We start from the raw sequence: 17,133 nt of genomic DNA, 5'->3' as shown, positions 1-17,133 counted from the left end.
TTTGAATGACCGTCTCAGAAAACCCTTTAGCCCTCAAGACGGAAGGTTCAAGAACCACGCCGTCAAAGACAGCCGGGCTAGGTCCTGAAATACACAGGGGCCCTGAAAGAGAAGGTCTGGGCGTTGTGGAAGTAGAAGTGGACGCTCTGACGATAGGCCCTGCAGGTCTGAGAACCAGTGCCGTCTGGGCCACGCTGGAGCTATGAGAAGCAGAATTCCTCTTTCGTGCTTGAACTTCCGAATTACCCTGGGCAGAAGTGACACCGGAGGGAACACGTATGGCAGCCGAAACCTCCACGGCTCCGCGAGCGCATCCATGAATGCTGCTGGAGGATCCATTGTCCTTGCTCCGAAGACCAGAACCTTGTGATTGTGTCGAGACGCCATCAGATCTACATCTGGAAGACCCCACTTTTCCACTAGGAGTTGAAACACTTCTGGATGGAGGCCCCACTCGCCGGCATGTACGTCCTGACGACTGAGAAAGTCCGCTTCCCAACTCAGGACTCCCGGAATGAATATTGTCAATATGGCCGGTAGATGGCGTTCCGCCCAATGTAGAATCCGTGAGACTTCCTTCATTGCCAAACGGCTTCGAGTGCCGCCCTGATGATTTATGTAAGCCACCGTGGTGACGTTGTCCGACTGTACTTGAACAGGACGGTTCTGAATTAAATGCTGGGCCAGGTTCAACGCATTGAAGACCACCCGCAATTCCAGAATGTTGATCGAGAGGAGGGATTCCTCCTTGGTCCACCGACCCTGAAGGGAGTGTTGCTCCAGCACCATGCCCCAACCTCTTTGGCATCTGTCGTCAACAGGACCCAGTTGGATATCCAGAAGGGACGGCCCCTGCACAATTGTCGGTCCTGGAGCCACCAGAGCAACGACAGACGGACCTCCGGAGTCAATGAGATCATGTGAGACCTGATCCGGTGAGGCAGGCCGTCCCACTTGGCTAGAACCAGCCTCTGGAGAGGGCAAGAATGGAACTGAGCATACTCCACCATGTCGAATGCTGACACCATGAGGCCCAGCACCTGCATCGCCAAATGTATCTACACTTGTGGACGAGAAAGGAAGCAACGAATCCTGTCCTGAAGCTTCAGGACTTTCTCCTGAGACCAGAACAACCTCTGGTTGTGAGTGTCCAATAGCGCTCCCAGGTGCACCATGCTCTGAGCAGGGACCAGGGAGGATTTCTTCCAGTTGATGAGCCACCCGTGGGCTTGTAGAAACCGGACAGTCATATCTAGATGACGTAGGAGAATTTCTGTGGAATTTGCCAGGATTAACAAGTCGTCCAGATACGGCAGTAACCTGACCCCATGACGGCGGAGTACCACCGTCATCACTGCCATAACTTTGAAGACTCGCGGAGCCGTAGTTAAACCAAAAGGTAACGCCCGAAACTGGTAATGGAGATTGCCAATCGCAAACCTCAGGTATTGCTGATGTGACGCTGCTATAGGAATATGCAGGTAAGCATCCTGTATGTCCAGGGAGACCATGTAGTCCCCAGGTTCCAAGGCCAGAACTATAGAGCGGAGGGTTTCCATACGGAACTTGGAAACCTTCACAAACCTGTTCAATGCCTTGAGGTTGAGAATGGGCCGGGAGGACACATTCGGTTTCGGGACTAGAAACAGCGGAGAATAGTACTCCCGGCCCCTCTGCACAAGAGGCACCTGTACTACGACTCCTGTATCCAGGAGGGTGTGTACCACCGAATGTAGAGTGTTTGCCTTTCTCTGGTCCAACGGGACGTCTGTTCAGCAAAATCGATGAGGGGGTCGGCTTTTGAAGGCTATGGCGTAACCTTGAGTGACTACTTCCCGTACCCAGGCATCTGAAGTGGTCTTCAACCATTCCTGGGTATACCCTAGAAGCCGGCACCCCACCCTGATAAGACCGCCGCATGACGGGGCGAGCAGGGGGAGGCTCGCCCCGTCATGCGGCAGGCTTATCGGTCTTGGAAGCTGGCTGACGGGCTGTCCTGGCGCTCTTGGGCTTTGGCTTACCAGGTTTGGAAGTGCGGGCCTGCTTGTTGTACGCCTGACCTTTTGCTTTTACCTGAAGGGCAAAAGGAAGTACCTTTAGCTTTAGACACCGAAGGAGCGGTACTTGGCAGACATGCAGTTTTGGCAGTATCCAAGTCAGCCACTATCTTATTTAAGTCCTCCCCAAACAGAATATATCCCTTGAAAGGGAGTACCTCCAGGGTTTCTCTGACGTCCTAGTGGATGCTGGGAACTCCGTAAGGACCATGGGGAATAGACGGGCTCCGCAGGAGACTGGGCACTCTAAAAGAAAGATTAGGTACTATCTGGTGTGCACTGGCTCCTCCCTCTATGCCCCTCCTCCAGACCTCAGTTAGATTTCTGTGCCCGACCGAGCTGGATGCACACTAGGGGCTCTCCTGAGCTCCTAGAAAGAAAGTATATGTTAGGTTTTTTATTTTACAGTGAGACCTGCTGGCAACAGGCTCACTGCAACGAGGGACTAAGGGGAGAAGAAGCGAACCTACCTGCTTGCAGCTAGCTTGGGCTTCTTAGGCTACTGGACACCATTAGCTCCAGAGGGATCGACCGCAGGACCCGTCCCTGGTGTTCGTTCCCGGAGCCGCGCCGCCGTCCCCCTTACAGAGCCAGAAGCATGAAGATGGTCCGGAAAATCGGCGGCAGAAGACTTCAGTCTTCACCAAGGTAGCGCACAGCACTGCAGCTGTGCGCCATTGCTCCTCATACACACTTCACACTCCGGTCACTGAGGGTGCAGGGCGCTTGGGGGGGGGGGGGGGGGCGCCCGGGGGCGCCCTGAGCAGCAATAAAAACACCTTGGCTGGCAAAATAATCACAATATATAGCCCCAGAGGCTATATATGTGATAATTACCCCTGCCAGAATCCATAAAAAAGCGGGAGAAAAGTCAGCGAAAAAGGGGCGGAGCTATCTCCCTCGGCACACTGGCGCCATTTTCTCTTCACAGTGTAGCTGGAAGACAGCTCCCCAGGCTCTCCCCTGTAGTTTTCAGGCTCAAAGGGTTAAAAAGAGAGGGGGGGGGGGGGGGCACTAAATTTAGGCGCAATATTGTTTATACAAGCAGCTATTGGGGAAAATTCACTCAGTGATAGTGTTTATCCCTACTTTATATAGCGCTCTGGTGTGTGCTGGCATACTCTCTCTGTCTCCCCAAAGGGCTGTGTGGGGTCCTGTCCTCAGTCAGAGCATTCCCTGTGTGTGTGCGGTGTGTCGGTACGGCTGTGTCGACATGTTTGATGAGGAGGCTTATGTGGAGGCGGAGCAGATGCCGATAAATGGGATGTCGCCCCCTGTGGGCCGACACCAGAGTGGATGGATAGGTGGAAGGTATTAACCGACAGTGTCAACTCCTTACATTAAAGGCTGGATGACGTAACAGCTATGGGACAGCCGGCTTCTCAGCCCGCGCCTGCCCAGGCGTCTCAAAGGCCATCAGGGGCTCAAAAACGCCCGCTCCCTCAGATGGCAGACACAGATGTCGACACGGAGTCTGACTCCAGTGTCGACGAGGTTGAGACATATACACAATCCACTAGGAACATCCGTTACATGATCCCGGCAATAAAAAATATGTTACACATTTCTGACATTAACCCAAGTACCACTAAAAAAGGGTTTTATGTTTGGGGAGAAAAAGCAGGCAGTGTTTTGTTCCCCCATCAAATGAGTGAATGAAGTGTGAAAAAGCGTGGGTTCCCCCGATAAGAAACTGGTAATTTCTAAAAAGTTACTGATGGCGTACCTTTTCCCGCCAGAGGATAAGTTACGCTGGGAGATATCCCCTAGGGTGGATAAGGCGCTCACACGTTTGTCAAAAAAGGTGGCACTGCCGTCTTAGGATACGGCCACTTTGAAGGTACCTGCTGATAAAAAGCAGGAGGCTATCCTGAAGTCTGTATTTACACACTCAGGTACTAGACTGAGACCTGCAGATAGTGCTGCTGCAGCGTGGTCTGTAACCCTGTCAAACAGGGATACTATTTTGCGAACATAAGTCGTCGTCTTATATATGAGGGATGCACAGAGGGATATTTTGCCGGCTGGCATCCAGAATTAATGCAATGGCCATTCTGTCCGGAGGGTATTAGAGACCCGACACTGGACAGGTGATGCTGACTTTAAAAGGCACATAGAGCCTTATAAGGGTGAGGAATTGTTTGGGGATGGTCTCTGGGACCTCGTATCCACAGCAACAGCTGGGAAGAAAGCACTGTATTATCAGGTACAGTCCTTTCGGCTTCAGAAAAGCAAGCGGGTCAAAGGCGCTTCCTTTCTGCACAGAGACGAGGGAAGAGGGAAAAAGCTGCACCAGTCAGCCAGTTCCCAGAATCAAAATTCTTCCCCCGCTTCCTCTGAGTCCACCGCATGACGCGGGGGCTCCACAGGCGTAGCCAGGTACGGTGGGGGGCCGCCTCAAAAATTTCAGCGATCAGTGGGCTCGCTCACAGGTGGATCCCTGGATCCTTCAAGTAGTATCTCAGGGGTACAGGCTGGAATTCGAGGCGTCTCCCCCCCCCCCCGCCGTTTCCTCAAATCTGCCTTGCCGACAACTCCCTCAGGCAGGGAGGCTGTGCTAGAGGCAATTCACAAGCTGTATTCCCAGCAGGTGATAGTCAAGGTGCCCCTACTTCAACAAGGACGGGGTTACTATTCCACACTGTTTGTGGTACCGAAAGCGGACGGTTCGGTGAGACCCATTTTAAATTTGAAGTCCTTGAACACATACATAAAAAAATTCAAGTTCAAGATGGAATCGCTCAGGGCGGTTATTGCAAGCCTGGAGGAGGGGGATTACATGGTATCCCTGGACATCAAGGATGCTTACCTACATGTCCCCATTTACCATCCTCACCAGGAGTACCTCAGATTTGTGGTACAGGATTGCCATTACCAATTCCAAACACTGCCGTTTGGACTGTCCACGGCACCGAGGGTCTTTACCAAGGTAATGGCAGAAATGATGATACTCCTTCGAAAAAAGGGAGTTTTTAATTATCCCGTACTTGGACGATCTCCTTTATAAAGGCGAGGTCCATGGAGCAGTTGTTGGTCGGAGTAGCACTATCTCGGGAAGTGCTACAACAGCACGGATGGATTCTATACATTCCAAAGTCACAGCTGGTTCCTACCACACGCCTGCTGTTCCTGGGGATGGTTCTGGACACAGAACAGAAAAAAGTGGTTCTCCCGCAGGAGAAAGCCAAGGAGCTGTCATCTCTAGTCAGAGAACTCCTGAAACCAAAAACAGGTATCGGTGCATCACTGCACACGAGTCCTTGGAAAAATGGTAGCTTCTTACGAAGCAAAATTCCATTCGGCAGGTTCCATGCAAGAACCTTTCAGTGGGACCTCTTGGACAAGTGGTCGGAATCGCATCTTCAGATGCATCGGCTGATTACCCTGTCTCCAAGGACCAGGGTATCTCTACTGTGGTGGCTGCAGAGTGCTCATCTTCAAGAGGGCCGCAGATTCGGCATACAGGACTGGGTCCTGGTAACCACGGATGCCAGCCTTCGAGGCTGGGGGGCAGTCACACAGGGAAGAAATTTCCAAGGACTTTGGTCAAGTCAGGAGTCGTCCCTACACATAAATATTCTGGAACTGAGGGCCATTTACAATGCCCTAAGTCTGGCAAGGCCTCTGCTTCAAAACCAGCCGGTACTGATCCAATCAGACAACATCACGGCAGTCGCCCATGTAAACCGACAGGGCGGCACAAGAAGCAGGATGGCGATGGCAGAAGCCACAAGGATTCTCCGATGGGCGGAAAATCACGTCTTAGCACTGTCAGCAGTGTTCATTCCGGGAGTGGACAACTGGGAAGCAGACTTCCTCAGCAGACACGACCGACACCCGGGAGAGTGGGGACTTCATCCAGAAGTCTTCCAACTGTTGGTAAACCGTTGGGAAAGGCCACAGATGGACATGATGGCGTCCCGCCTAAACAAAAAACTAGATATTGCGCCAGGTCAAGGGACCCTCAGGCAATAGCTGTGGACGCTCTAGTGACACCGTGGGTGTACCAGTCGGTTTATGTATTCCCTCCTCTGCCTCTCATACCAAAGGTACTGAGAATAATAAGAAAACGAGGAGTAAGAACGATACTCGTGGTTCCGGATGGGACAAGAAGAGCTTGGTACCCAGAACTTCAAGAAATAATATCAGAGGACCCATGGCCTCTACCGCTCAGACAGGATCTGCTACAGCAGGGGCCCTGTCTGTTCCAAGATTTACCGCGGCTGCGTTGGACGGCATGGCGGTTGAATTCCGGATCCTAAAGCAAAAGGGCATTCCGGAGGAAGTCATTCCTACGCTGATAAAAGCCAGGAAAGAATTAACCGCAAACCATTATCACCGTATTTGGCGAAAATATGTTGCGTGGTATGAGGCCAGGAAGGCCCCAACAGAGGAATTTCAGCTGGGTCGTTTTCTGCACTTCCTACAGTCAGGAGTGACTATGGGCCTAAAATTGGGTTCCATTAAGGTCCAGATTTCGGCTGTCGATTTTCTTCCAGAAAGAACTGGCTTCACTGCCTGGAGTTCAGACATTTGTAAAGGGAGTGCTACATATTCAGCCCCTTTTTTGTGCCTTCTGTGGTACCTTGGGATCTCAACGTGGTGTTGAGTTTCTTAAAATCACATTGGTTTGAGCCACTTAAAACTGTGGATTTGAAATATCTCACGTGGAAAGTGGTCATGTTATTGGCCTTGGCTTCGGCCAGGCGTGTGTCAGAATTGGCGGCTTTGTCATGTAAAAGCCCTTATCTGATTTTCCATATGGATAGGGCAGAATTGAGGACTCGTCCCCAGTTTCTCCCTAAGGTGGTATCAGCTTTTCACTTGAACCAACCTATTGTAGTGCCTACGGCTACTAGGGACTTGGAAGATTCTAAGTTATTGGACGTGGTCAGGGCCTTAAAAATTTATATTTCCAGGACGGCTGGAGTCAGGAAAACTGACTCGTTTTTTATCCTGTAGCCACCCAACAAAATAGGTGCTCCTGCTTCTAAGCAGACTATTGCTCGCTGAATTTGTAGCACAATTCAGCTGGAGCATTCTGCGGCTGGATTGCCGCATCCTAAATCAGTAACAGCCCATTCCACGAGGAAAGTGGGCTCATCTTGGGCGGCTGCCCGAGGGGTCTCGGCTTTACAACTTTGCCGAGCTGCAACTTGGTCAGGGGCAAACACGTTTGCTAAATTCTACAAATTTGATACCCTGGCTGAGGAGGACCTGGAGTTCTCTCATTCGGTGCTGCAGAGTCATCCGCACTCTCCCGCCCGTTTGGGAGCTTTGGTATAATCCCCATGGTCCTTACGGAGTTCCCAGCATCCACTAGGACGTCAGAGAAAATAAGATTTTACTCACCGGTAAATCTATTTCTCGTAGTCCGTAGTGGATGCTGGGCGCCCATCCCAAGTGCGGATTGTCTGCAATACTTGTACATAGTTATTGCCTAACTAAAGGGTTATTGTTGAGCCATCTGTTGAGAGGCTCAGTTATATTTCATACTGTTAACTGGGTATAGTATCACGAGTTATACGGTGTGATTGGTGTGGCTGGTATGAGTCTTACCCGGGATTCAAAATCCTTCCTTATTGTGTCAGCTCTTCCGGGCACAGTATCCTAACTGAGGTCTGGAGGAGGGGCATAGAGGGAGGAGCCAGTGCACACCAGATAGTACCTAATCTTTCTTTTAGAGTGCCCAGTCTCCTGCGGAGCCCGTCTATTCCCCATGGTCCTTACGGAGTTCCCAGCATCCACTACGGACTACGAGAAATAGATTTACCGGTGAGTAAAATCTTATTTTTTTCTAGAGTCCAGATCCACAAACCAGGATCTCAGCCACAGAATCCGGCGAGCCAGGACTGATGTAGTAGAGGCCTTGGCTGCTAGGATACCGGCATCAGAAGCCGCTTCTTTAATATAGCGAGAAGCTTGACAATATAAGACAAGCATTGTCTAGCATGGTCAGAAGAGATTTCAGCTTCTAACTCCAAGGCCCATGCTTCAATAGCCTCCGCAGCCCATGTCGCTGCAATAGTGGGCCTTTGTGCAGCACCCGTGAGGGTGTAAATCGCTTTCAGACAACCCTCCACACTTTTATCCGTAGGCTCTTTTTTTAGAGACGTGACAGGTAGAGCTGTGGAGACCACCATCCTAGCTTCATGCGAGTCTACTGGAGGAGGCGTTTCCCAATTTTTAGACAGCCCTGGTGCGAGGGGATAGCGAGCCAGCATCTTTTTTTGAGGCACAAACTTCTTACCTGGGTTTTCCCAAGGTTCCTGACGTATATCCACTAGGTGGTCAGAGTGAGGTAAAACCTGTTTAACCACCTTCTGACGCTTGAACCTATCTGGTTTCTTAGGAGGGACGGATGGCTCGGGATCATCCGTAATCTGTAAAATCAACTTAATAGCCTCCAAAAGATCAGGAACATCCGCATGTGAACTACCCTCCTCATCAGCCGTATCTGAGTCAGAATCTGTGGGGTCAGTGTAAGTGCCATCTTCATCAGACAAGGTGTCAGTGACAGCAGTGGATTGTGAGAAGATAAGAGCTCGCTTAGAGGACCCCTTGGTCTTAGGCGAGCGAGGGTCAGACTTTTTAGTAGTCAGGGACTGGTTCAACTTCTTCAATTGAGCAGATAAATTGTCCGCCCACGGCGGGTAAGCTGCAGGGACCACATACGGTTGTACCGGCATAGGGGGTAACTAGCGTATGCAGAAGCGTGGAAAAAGCAGCCCACGGTGGGTCATTATGGACCTCCGTTGCCACAATCCCACTGGGGGGGCAAGGAGCCCCCAGAACCAGAGCCCACAGCTGCTATATTCTCCCCATATAGATCTGTGGCTTCAGCAACACAAGCAGTGTGTTCCGCCCCAGAACAGTTACCTTCAGAAGCAGACATGATATAACTTGCAGTATTAGGTAACACAGTACAATTATCAGCAGCACAATACCTCTTACCCAAACCCCTGCGCAGTGTAGTCAGCACAAGCAGAGATATAGGAGAGATATGGTGACTAAAATCACAGAGAAAAATACGTATTAAAGTATATCTTGTGAAATCCTATATAAATATAAAACCTGACGCACCAAGCCCCCTCAGGTTATAGAATATAGGGATAGCAAGTTGAGTGAGAGACACGAAATGGAAACCACTCAGCAAGCTAATGCACACACACATAGTCACAGTTGTACAATGCAGAGGTTATTACTAACACTAATACTGCACTGGACCAGCTTGTATAGCTTTGTAGACAATAGATATAACACTGCACAGTAAGAACTGGATGTATATCACAGGGTAATTGTACTAGAAACCCTGACTAAATGGACTCTTTGTTAACTAACACTGTCTAATAGGCAGGTAGAATACTTAAGTATCATTTAAAGTCACAGCGCTGACAACCAGGCGGCTTTACACAGGAGGATTTGCCCAAGCAGTCCCAGGAACAGTGTAGCTGAGAGAAATGGCGCCCAGACACTGACAGGGAGTGAGGAAGAGACAGATATGCAGCTCCAGGGCGGGAACATTTGCGGGAAATAGGTGCCCTGGGGCTGGTGGAGGGGCTCCAGGTCTAAGCCTTATCCCCCTGCTGGCAAAACCACCGGGTACTGTGGGCTACTGTTAAAATGGTTTTAAGGGAAAACCTGACCTGCACCCATGCCCTGGTGATCTAATGGGATCGCCTGTACTGCTACAGTGTCCACCGCCAGCGCGCGCGGCCCGCCTCCCACTGACCGCGCCGGATCGCGATAAAGTACGGGTCCCGCAAGCGGAACCCACTCACCACCTCCCGAAGCGCGGCCACATGACCCCGGAGAGCCCCCGTCGTGTGTGCCTGACCATGGAAGAAAACCGGAGCCTCCTGCTGTAGTTACCCGGCAACCAGGGCTCGGTAGTGTACAGCGCCGCTGGGGAGAGATGGAGCTGCAGCAGTGAATGTTAAGACATATACACACTGCTTGAGAAAGATGCTTTGAACAAACTGCCGTGCGCCACAGAGGCAGCCTTCTGGTCTGAAACTGGAGAAAAACAAGAGTGTCACCAGGCACTCTATGTAGATACCGTCACAAAAGTTCCCAATTGAGTCCACGGGTGCTCATACAACAAAAGAAGAAAAGAAAAGAACAAACATAGTGTACTCTATTTTTCACATATAATCCAATGAAGTGTATATAAGTAATTACTCGTACCCCACGGATTGGTCTACCGTTTTACAGGTAGACAAACACACTTTTCATAGGAGCTGGATATCACCAGTCTGGACTCTCTTCTATCAGGGTCTCCTTACAGATTATATCCATACCAAAAAAAGGAAAAAATTCTGATAGTGCAACACCGTTTTATTACTTTAAAATAAACTTTAAAACAAAATTTTGGGGGATATGAAATGGTCTCTCACCAATGGAAATGGTCTACCACAAGAGCAGACAAAAACAGCATAGGTTAGATGTCAAACACAGGCGTACCTGGAACCGGCCGTCCAGATCACATGGAAAGGTTTCCACACCGTCTCCCCTCCTACAGTCCTCCTGCCGACGCGTTTCAACACGTATTGTGTCTTTATCAAGGCATCAAGATGCACAATACGTGCTGTTTTTGTCTGCTCTTGTGGTAGACCATTTCCATTGGTGAGAGACCATTTCATATCCCCCAGAATTTTGTTTTAAAGTTTATTTTAAAGTAGTAAAACGGTGTTGCACTATCAGAATTTTTTCCTTTTTTTGGTATGGATATAATCTGTAAGGAGACCCTGATAGAAGAGAGTCCAGACTGGTGATATCCAGCTCCTATGAAAAGTGTGTTTGTCTACCTGTAAAGCGGTAGACCAATCCGTGGGGTACGAGTAATTACTTATATACACTTCATTGGATTATATGTGAAAAATAGAGTACACTATGTTTGTTCTTTTCTTTTCTTCTTTTGTTGTATGAGCACCCGTGGACTCAATTGGGAACTTTTGTGACGGTATATACACACTGCTGCTGCCCTTGAAGTCTTCACTTTTCTTCTAAAAAGCTCTTCTCAGGGCTGCCCAGAGCAGCCCCTCTGTTATGTGCCTGCTATCTGCGGCACCAACTACAAAACTGAGCTCCTGTGCAGGGAGGCGGGGTTATAGAGGAGGCGGCGCAATGCATTCTGGGAACAGTCAAAGCTTTTCAGCCTGTTGATGCCTCGGATCAAGATCCTACTCTACACCCCTATGTCTATCCTTGTGGAGCCCAGTATACCCCGCAGCAGAAATAATTATATCTTATTAGTAATGTTCATTTTTATTCAAGTCAAAGGACCATTGTAAACCAAATCCTAATGCAATAAAAATAGTAAAATGTTGATGTTCTATGGCCTGTGTAGTAATAAACATTTGAAATCCCCCCCTCCCAAACCCCCAGAGCGCAATTGCCTATAGAGAAAATTAATTGCTTTTTAATATTAGTTCATTATCCTAATCCTTTTTTATATATATATATATATATATATATATATATATATATATATATATATATATATATATATACATATATACAACACTTAATTTATTATTATTATTATTTTTCTTTTCTACTTTTTTTTTTATTTATTTATTTTTCTTCCTACATCTTTCCCAGGAAGCTGCCCAGCGCAGGGAACAGAAGAAGATGGAGAAGAAACAGATGAAAATGAAGCAGATTAAAGTGAAGGCCATGTAATGGGTCTAGCTACTCCAGAGTCTGTTCCATCGTACCCCACTCCCACCCACTTGCAGCTTAGACCATGACAATGGGGACAAAGCAGAACCTCAGTAGAAAACTATTAACCATTTCATTGCCTGCTGTTCCCTGTTGCAATATACTGCATTATATGGCTAAATATCATCCATGTTTCTGCTGGCCTGGTGTCCTAGTCTCTGAACACCTCCTAGCCATATTTTTGGTTGACCAAACACCCAGAAATGGTAGGATAAGGGGCTCATGAAGGCCAATGAGTAAAAAAGCACATATTCTTGGTTAGTGCACAAGTAATGCTGAGATAAGGGTTTTCAGGTCTGGGCTGCTTCGTGTATTGGTAACATTTTAAAGTGTCCCCTGCACATATTGGGGGAGTAAACATTTAGTGGGCTGAAATAATAACTTTGAGACTGCAGCATACCAATTCCCTAGGAACTATTGACCTCCCTGACATGAGGCCTTGGTAATGTCCCTAGTGAATTAATATGCTGCACAATGTCTCACCTACTATACATATAGATATCGTGTATACTATGTTCTGCAAGAACCTGTAACAGTGTTCTGTTTAGTTCCTGTGCTTCTCTACTGAAACTGGTTTGGAAAGATACTATAAAGCGTCAGCTTATACTTTTATTGAGCACCAGTCTTGCCTGCATACAGGACTAAGCCATTGACGTTAGGAGAAAGTGGTGCTTTGCTCAGACACAAACCACAGAAAATCATTCTTCCATCCCTGCTTAAAAATTGGACCCACAATTATCTTGGGTTTCATAAAGTTTAGAAATATTTCTCTAATTTCTTTGTTACAGGGTCTATGATGTCTGTTGGACAGCTCCCCAAATAAGGCTGCAGATAGCATGCATACTTTTTCTGAGTAATATGGAAGGTTCGGTGTCCAAACTTCCACTAGACACTCAGACTGTCTTTTACCTGACCATCTTGATTGTTTTTAAGGAGGCCTTGCAGGTGGGATGGCTGTAATATTAGACTTCAACACTTCTTTTCTTTTCTCCTTTAAATGACACTGATACTGTTGCTGAAGTCACACGAAGAGAGGATATTTATATTTTGTTGGTTTATACCAAAATGCCTCCCCAGCACACAACACACTAATAACTCTGCAGCCAAGGCCTAAACCAATGTATCCAGTTTATGACCACCTGCCCCAGCTTCTAACTGTAATGCCTAAACACATTCACTTTTCCATTACTCACAGTGCTCCTGCTAATGTTCCATCACCCTGGCTAAGGACTTTACCTATCGGAGATACTTTCTCTTTCATCCACTAGGGGACACTTTTTCACGCTGTCTTCCCAGATGAGACTGTTGTAGCCACAGCTCTACCATAGTCTCCCAGATGAGGCTGTTCTAGCCAACGCTCTACCATAGTCTCCCAGATGAGGCTGTTCTAGCCACCGCTCTACCATAGTCTCCCAGATGAGGCTGTTCTAGCCACCGCTCTACCATAGTCTCCCAGATGAGGCTGTTCTAGCCACCGCTCTACCATAGTTTAGTTAAAGGCAGTCTGTAATCCAGATGGAAACCGCTGCACTGTTATTTTAGGTAATACCGCCAATAACTTAATGTACAAATCCAACCATAACATGACATAGAAAGTACATTTTTCTTATTTTACCCAATGAAAGGTACAGGAATAAAGTCTTGTTTGTTTTTTTAATACTGATTAAAGTTTATACTTCGGTTTTAGAGTTTATTAACCTGTTCCACAAGATTTTATAGATATAATATAAAGAATAGTATTTTTAAGTTATTGTAAGATATTTGTGAAAGCTATATAAAACAAAACAATTAGTATTGATAGACTGCCTACCTGCAGGGGACAGGAGTAAGCTTGCGTGTATGGATTATAATGAGGCTGGCATTTTGTGGACTGAATCTAGCCAATCCATGTATTGGGAACATGTGACATCACAGCAACTGTTATCTCAACATTGTACTGCTGCTAAACTTGACCCATATTCAAACTCTAATCCTTAATAACATTATTCAGCCCTTGCAATTGTAACCCATGCACACGTGTGCTGTGGTCCACCTGGACAGAATTATCAGTAAGCTTTAGTTTGCTTTTACAATCAAAGCAAATGCCTGATCTCAATGAGACCAATATTCTCTTTATTCTTTAATAAAAGTATTTTACAACATGTTTTCTTATAGCACTACTGGTGAGGGTTATACACAGGGGAAAAACAAGTTTAACGGCAAAATACAACAAATGCACCAAATGAACAATAATTATTAGAATCATTTTTTTGGCACTTGACAATTTTAAATTTTCGGGGACAGCACACAGGATCTGTGATACGTTTGCTCCTATGTGTTTATGCATCCGTGAAAATGGAGCATATTATTGGGGATTTTTTTCGCCTGTCTCGTGCACGTAAATAAAATTCCCAATCAGTGCTGGCTTCGGGGACAATTGAAAAACCCCAGGGTGGTTAACTAGCCGTGGTAAATTACTACGGCGAATTGAATTCCCCCCTTAAGGGTAAAAGCAAGTAAATCAGAAGCTATGCAAGGATGCACTGTATCAGTGTATGGGGGTCATTCCGAGTTCGCTCATTGCCGATTTTCGCAATGGAGCGATTAAGGCAAAAATGCGCATGGTGCGTATGCGCTAAGTGTTTTAGCACAAAACTTAGTAGATTTACTCACGTCCGAACGAAGAATTGTCATCGTTGAAGTCATCGGAGTGTGATTGACAGGAAGTGGGTGTTTCTGGGTGGAAACTGACCGTTTTCTGGGAGTGTGCGGAAAAACGCAGGCGTGCCAGGATAAAACGGGGGAGTGGCTGGCCGAACGCAGGGCGTGTTTGTGACGTCAAACCAGGACCGAAACGGGCTGAGCTGGTCGCAGTGTAGGAGTAAGTCTCGAGCTACTCAGAAACTGCTAAGAATTATTTTCACAATTCTGCTAAGCTAAGATACACTCCCAGAGGGCGGCGGTCTAGCGTGTGCAATGCTGCTAAAAGCAGCTAACGAGCGAACAACTCTGAATGACCCCCTATATACAGTATAAAGTAATGGCTGGAAACTAAAAGTGTTGAGGATTTTGCCAGTGTGATTCTTTTATGAGGTTAAAGCTACTGCTTTAGATCGTGTATGATGCCCTAACCTGTGTGACTATAAGGATATAGGGGGTAATTCCAAGTTGATCGCAGCAGGAATTCTGTTCGCAATTGGGCAAAACCATGTGCACTGCAGGGGGGGCAGATATAACGTGCAGAGAGAGTTAGATTTGAGTGGGGTGTGTTCAATCTGCAATCTAATTTTCAGTGTAAAAATAAAGCAGCCAGTATTTACCCTGCACAGAAATAAAATAACCCACCCAAATCTAACGCTCTCTGCAAATGTTATATCTGCCCCCCCCCCCCTGCAGTGCCCATGGTTTTGCCCAACTGCTAAAAAAATTTCCTGCTGCGATCAACTTGGAATAACCCCCATAGTGTAAGACAATTCAATCTAATAGTGGTGGATAATTCAGTTCTAAGAGGAGTTACATTTTCTGGTATGTACATGCTCTGCTTTCACTAAACCAACTTTTTTATATTTTCTGTACTTTTCAATAATATATCAGTCAGCTTTTTTTTGTTTTTTGTCTAACCAACACTACTGTAGGTTGTGCTTTTTTTCTTTTTCTTTTGAGACCAGTTTTGGAAGTCTTATTAGAGGACAACCAACTCTGCCTGATTAATATGAAGAGACCGTTGAAGAGCACAGAATGAAGTTATAATGGTATATCTGTGTAGTTAGTATAAGGTTCAAGCCAACATGGATAAGCCAAAAAATGTGTATTATGAAAGTAGAAGTCCCCATTTTAATGGCTTTAATGTGCTGTTCATCAACTTAATCTAAAGTCTGCCATATGTTGAGTGAATTGCATGATATTTTGCGTGTTCTAGACCAGGAGTTACTGAATACTGGGGGTAATTCAGATCTGATCGCTGCTATGCGTTTTTCACACAGGGGGCGATCGAATCCTAACTGCGTATGCCCCGCAGTGCACACGCGCGTCGGACAGTAACAACGGGCATCACTAGTCAGCGATGGGATGCTGCGAAAAATCAGATCGCACGGGCGTTCGCAAGGTGATTGACAGGAACAGGGCGTTTGTGGGTGGCAACTGAGTGTTTACTGGGAGTGTTTGGGAAAACACAGGTGTGCCCAAGCGTTTTCAGGGAATGTGTCTGACGTCTGCTCCGGCCCTGATCAGTCTGATGTGATCGCACTGGAGGAGTAAATCCTGGGCTGCGCACAGACTGCACAAAGTTAATTTTTGCAGCTCAGCTACACATGAGATCGCACACTTGCACGGCGAATTTACACTCCCCCCTGTAGGTGGCAACTATCTGATAGCATAATTAGCAGCCCAGCGATCAGATCTGAATTAGGCCCACTGTTATGGGGATCCAGGCTGGCTGCATTTATCAGACCACACCTGGTGACTTTTCTAACCAGTTCATTTCACACTAATAAGCTACTAATTTCTTACCCTGAATGTTTGTTTTGTTTTTATTTAAGAATGCTCAATATATGATTCAGATTGAGGAGTGAAAGTGTTTTGCAATAAATGAAAGGTGATCATAAATTTTTATACTCAGGAACCCAACATCCAGTTGCTGCATTAAAATACAATTTGTTACAGACAGTTTGTGCTGGTTGTTGTACATTTTACCTTGATGTGATTAGACTTCTGTCTGCAAAAGTTCTATTTCCTTCCTCATGTGAGGTTATGTGGCCTCTGCGGATGCATGGCAGCTATTATCCATCATAATGATTTTTACCTGGCAAGTGAACATTAAAATGAAAGTAATAACAATTACTGTTCTTTGTGTTTTTATGTTGGTAAGTGGGCAGATTCATCTATTTTTATTGGGAAAATTGAAAATGATTTCTGAAAAGAATTGAGAAAACTGCGTAGCATCACATTGTACCAGCCAGTGCTTAATAAAGTCCTGGAGTGCATACAAAGGGGGTAGTACCTTTTTATAGTCCTTATTTAGACCACATCATAAATCTGTAACAAGGTTATAGGAGAACTCAGCAGTGCGTAAAATGGGAGATGAATTATGAAGAGGAGAGAAAAAGTGGGTTTGTCTACTTGTGGGGGGTGCTTAGGTGTTACATAATTCATATGTAATACAAATAAATGCAATCTTTTCATATGAAGGACAGGGGGGGTCATCAGTTGTGCATGGAAGGGTGGTTACTCAATGTCGGGATGTAGTTCTAACGTTGACACCATAGTATCAACGGTTACTATGTCGACATTGAACATGCCGGCATCTGCAGAATTTTTAAATGTGTAATGTCAACTTTCTGTTGGGACCGGAGGGTTTGGGCTGGGCTGCGGCAGT

At 46.7% G+C, this 17,133-nt stretch overlaps 1 protein-coding gene across 1 annotated transcript in view; it reads left to right on the top strand.

Annotated features, from left to right (window-relative positions):
• The window catches only part of CCDC47 (coiled-coil domain containing 47), a 70,610-nt gene extending 54,015 nt beyond the window's left edge, over nucleotides 1-16,595 (top strand). Inside the window, exon 13 of the mRNA XM_063959513.1 lies at nucleotides 11,661-16,595. Coding sequence (XP_063815583.1) covers nucleotides 11,661-11,741 — 81 coding nt within the window. The 3' untranslated portion in view covers nucleotides 11,742-16,595. The remainder of the gene's footprint in view (nucleotides 1-11,660) is intronic.
• The last annotated feature ends 538 nt before the right edge of the window (nucleotides 16,596-17,133 follow it).

The sequence above is a fragment of the Pseudophryne corroboree genome, chromosome 3 (genome assembly GCF_028390025.1).
Source record: "Pseudophryne corroboree isolate aPseCor3 chromosome 3, aPseCor3.hap2, whole genome shotgun sequence".
Classification (NCBI taxonomy): Eukaryota; Metazoa; Chordata; class Amphibia; order Anura; family Myobatrachidae; genus Pseudophryne; species Pseudophryne corroboree.
The sequence above is the reverse complement of the archived record's forward strand: the minus strand, read 5'-3'. Positions and strand labels throughout refer to the sequence as shown.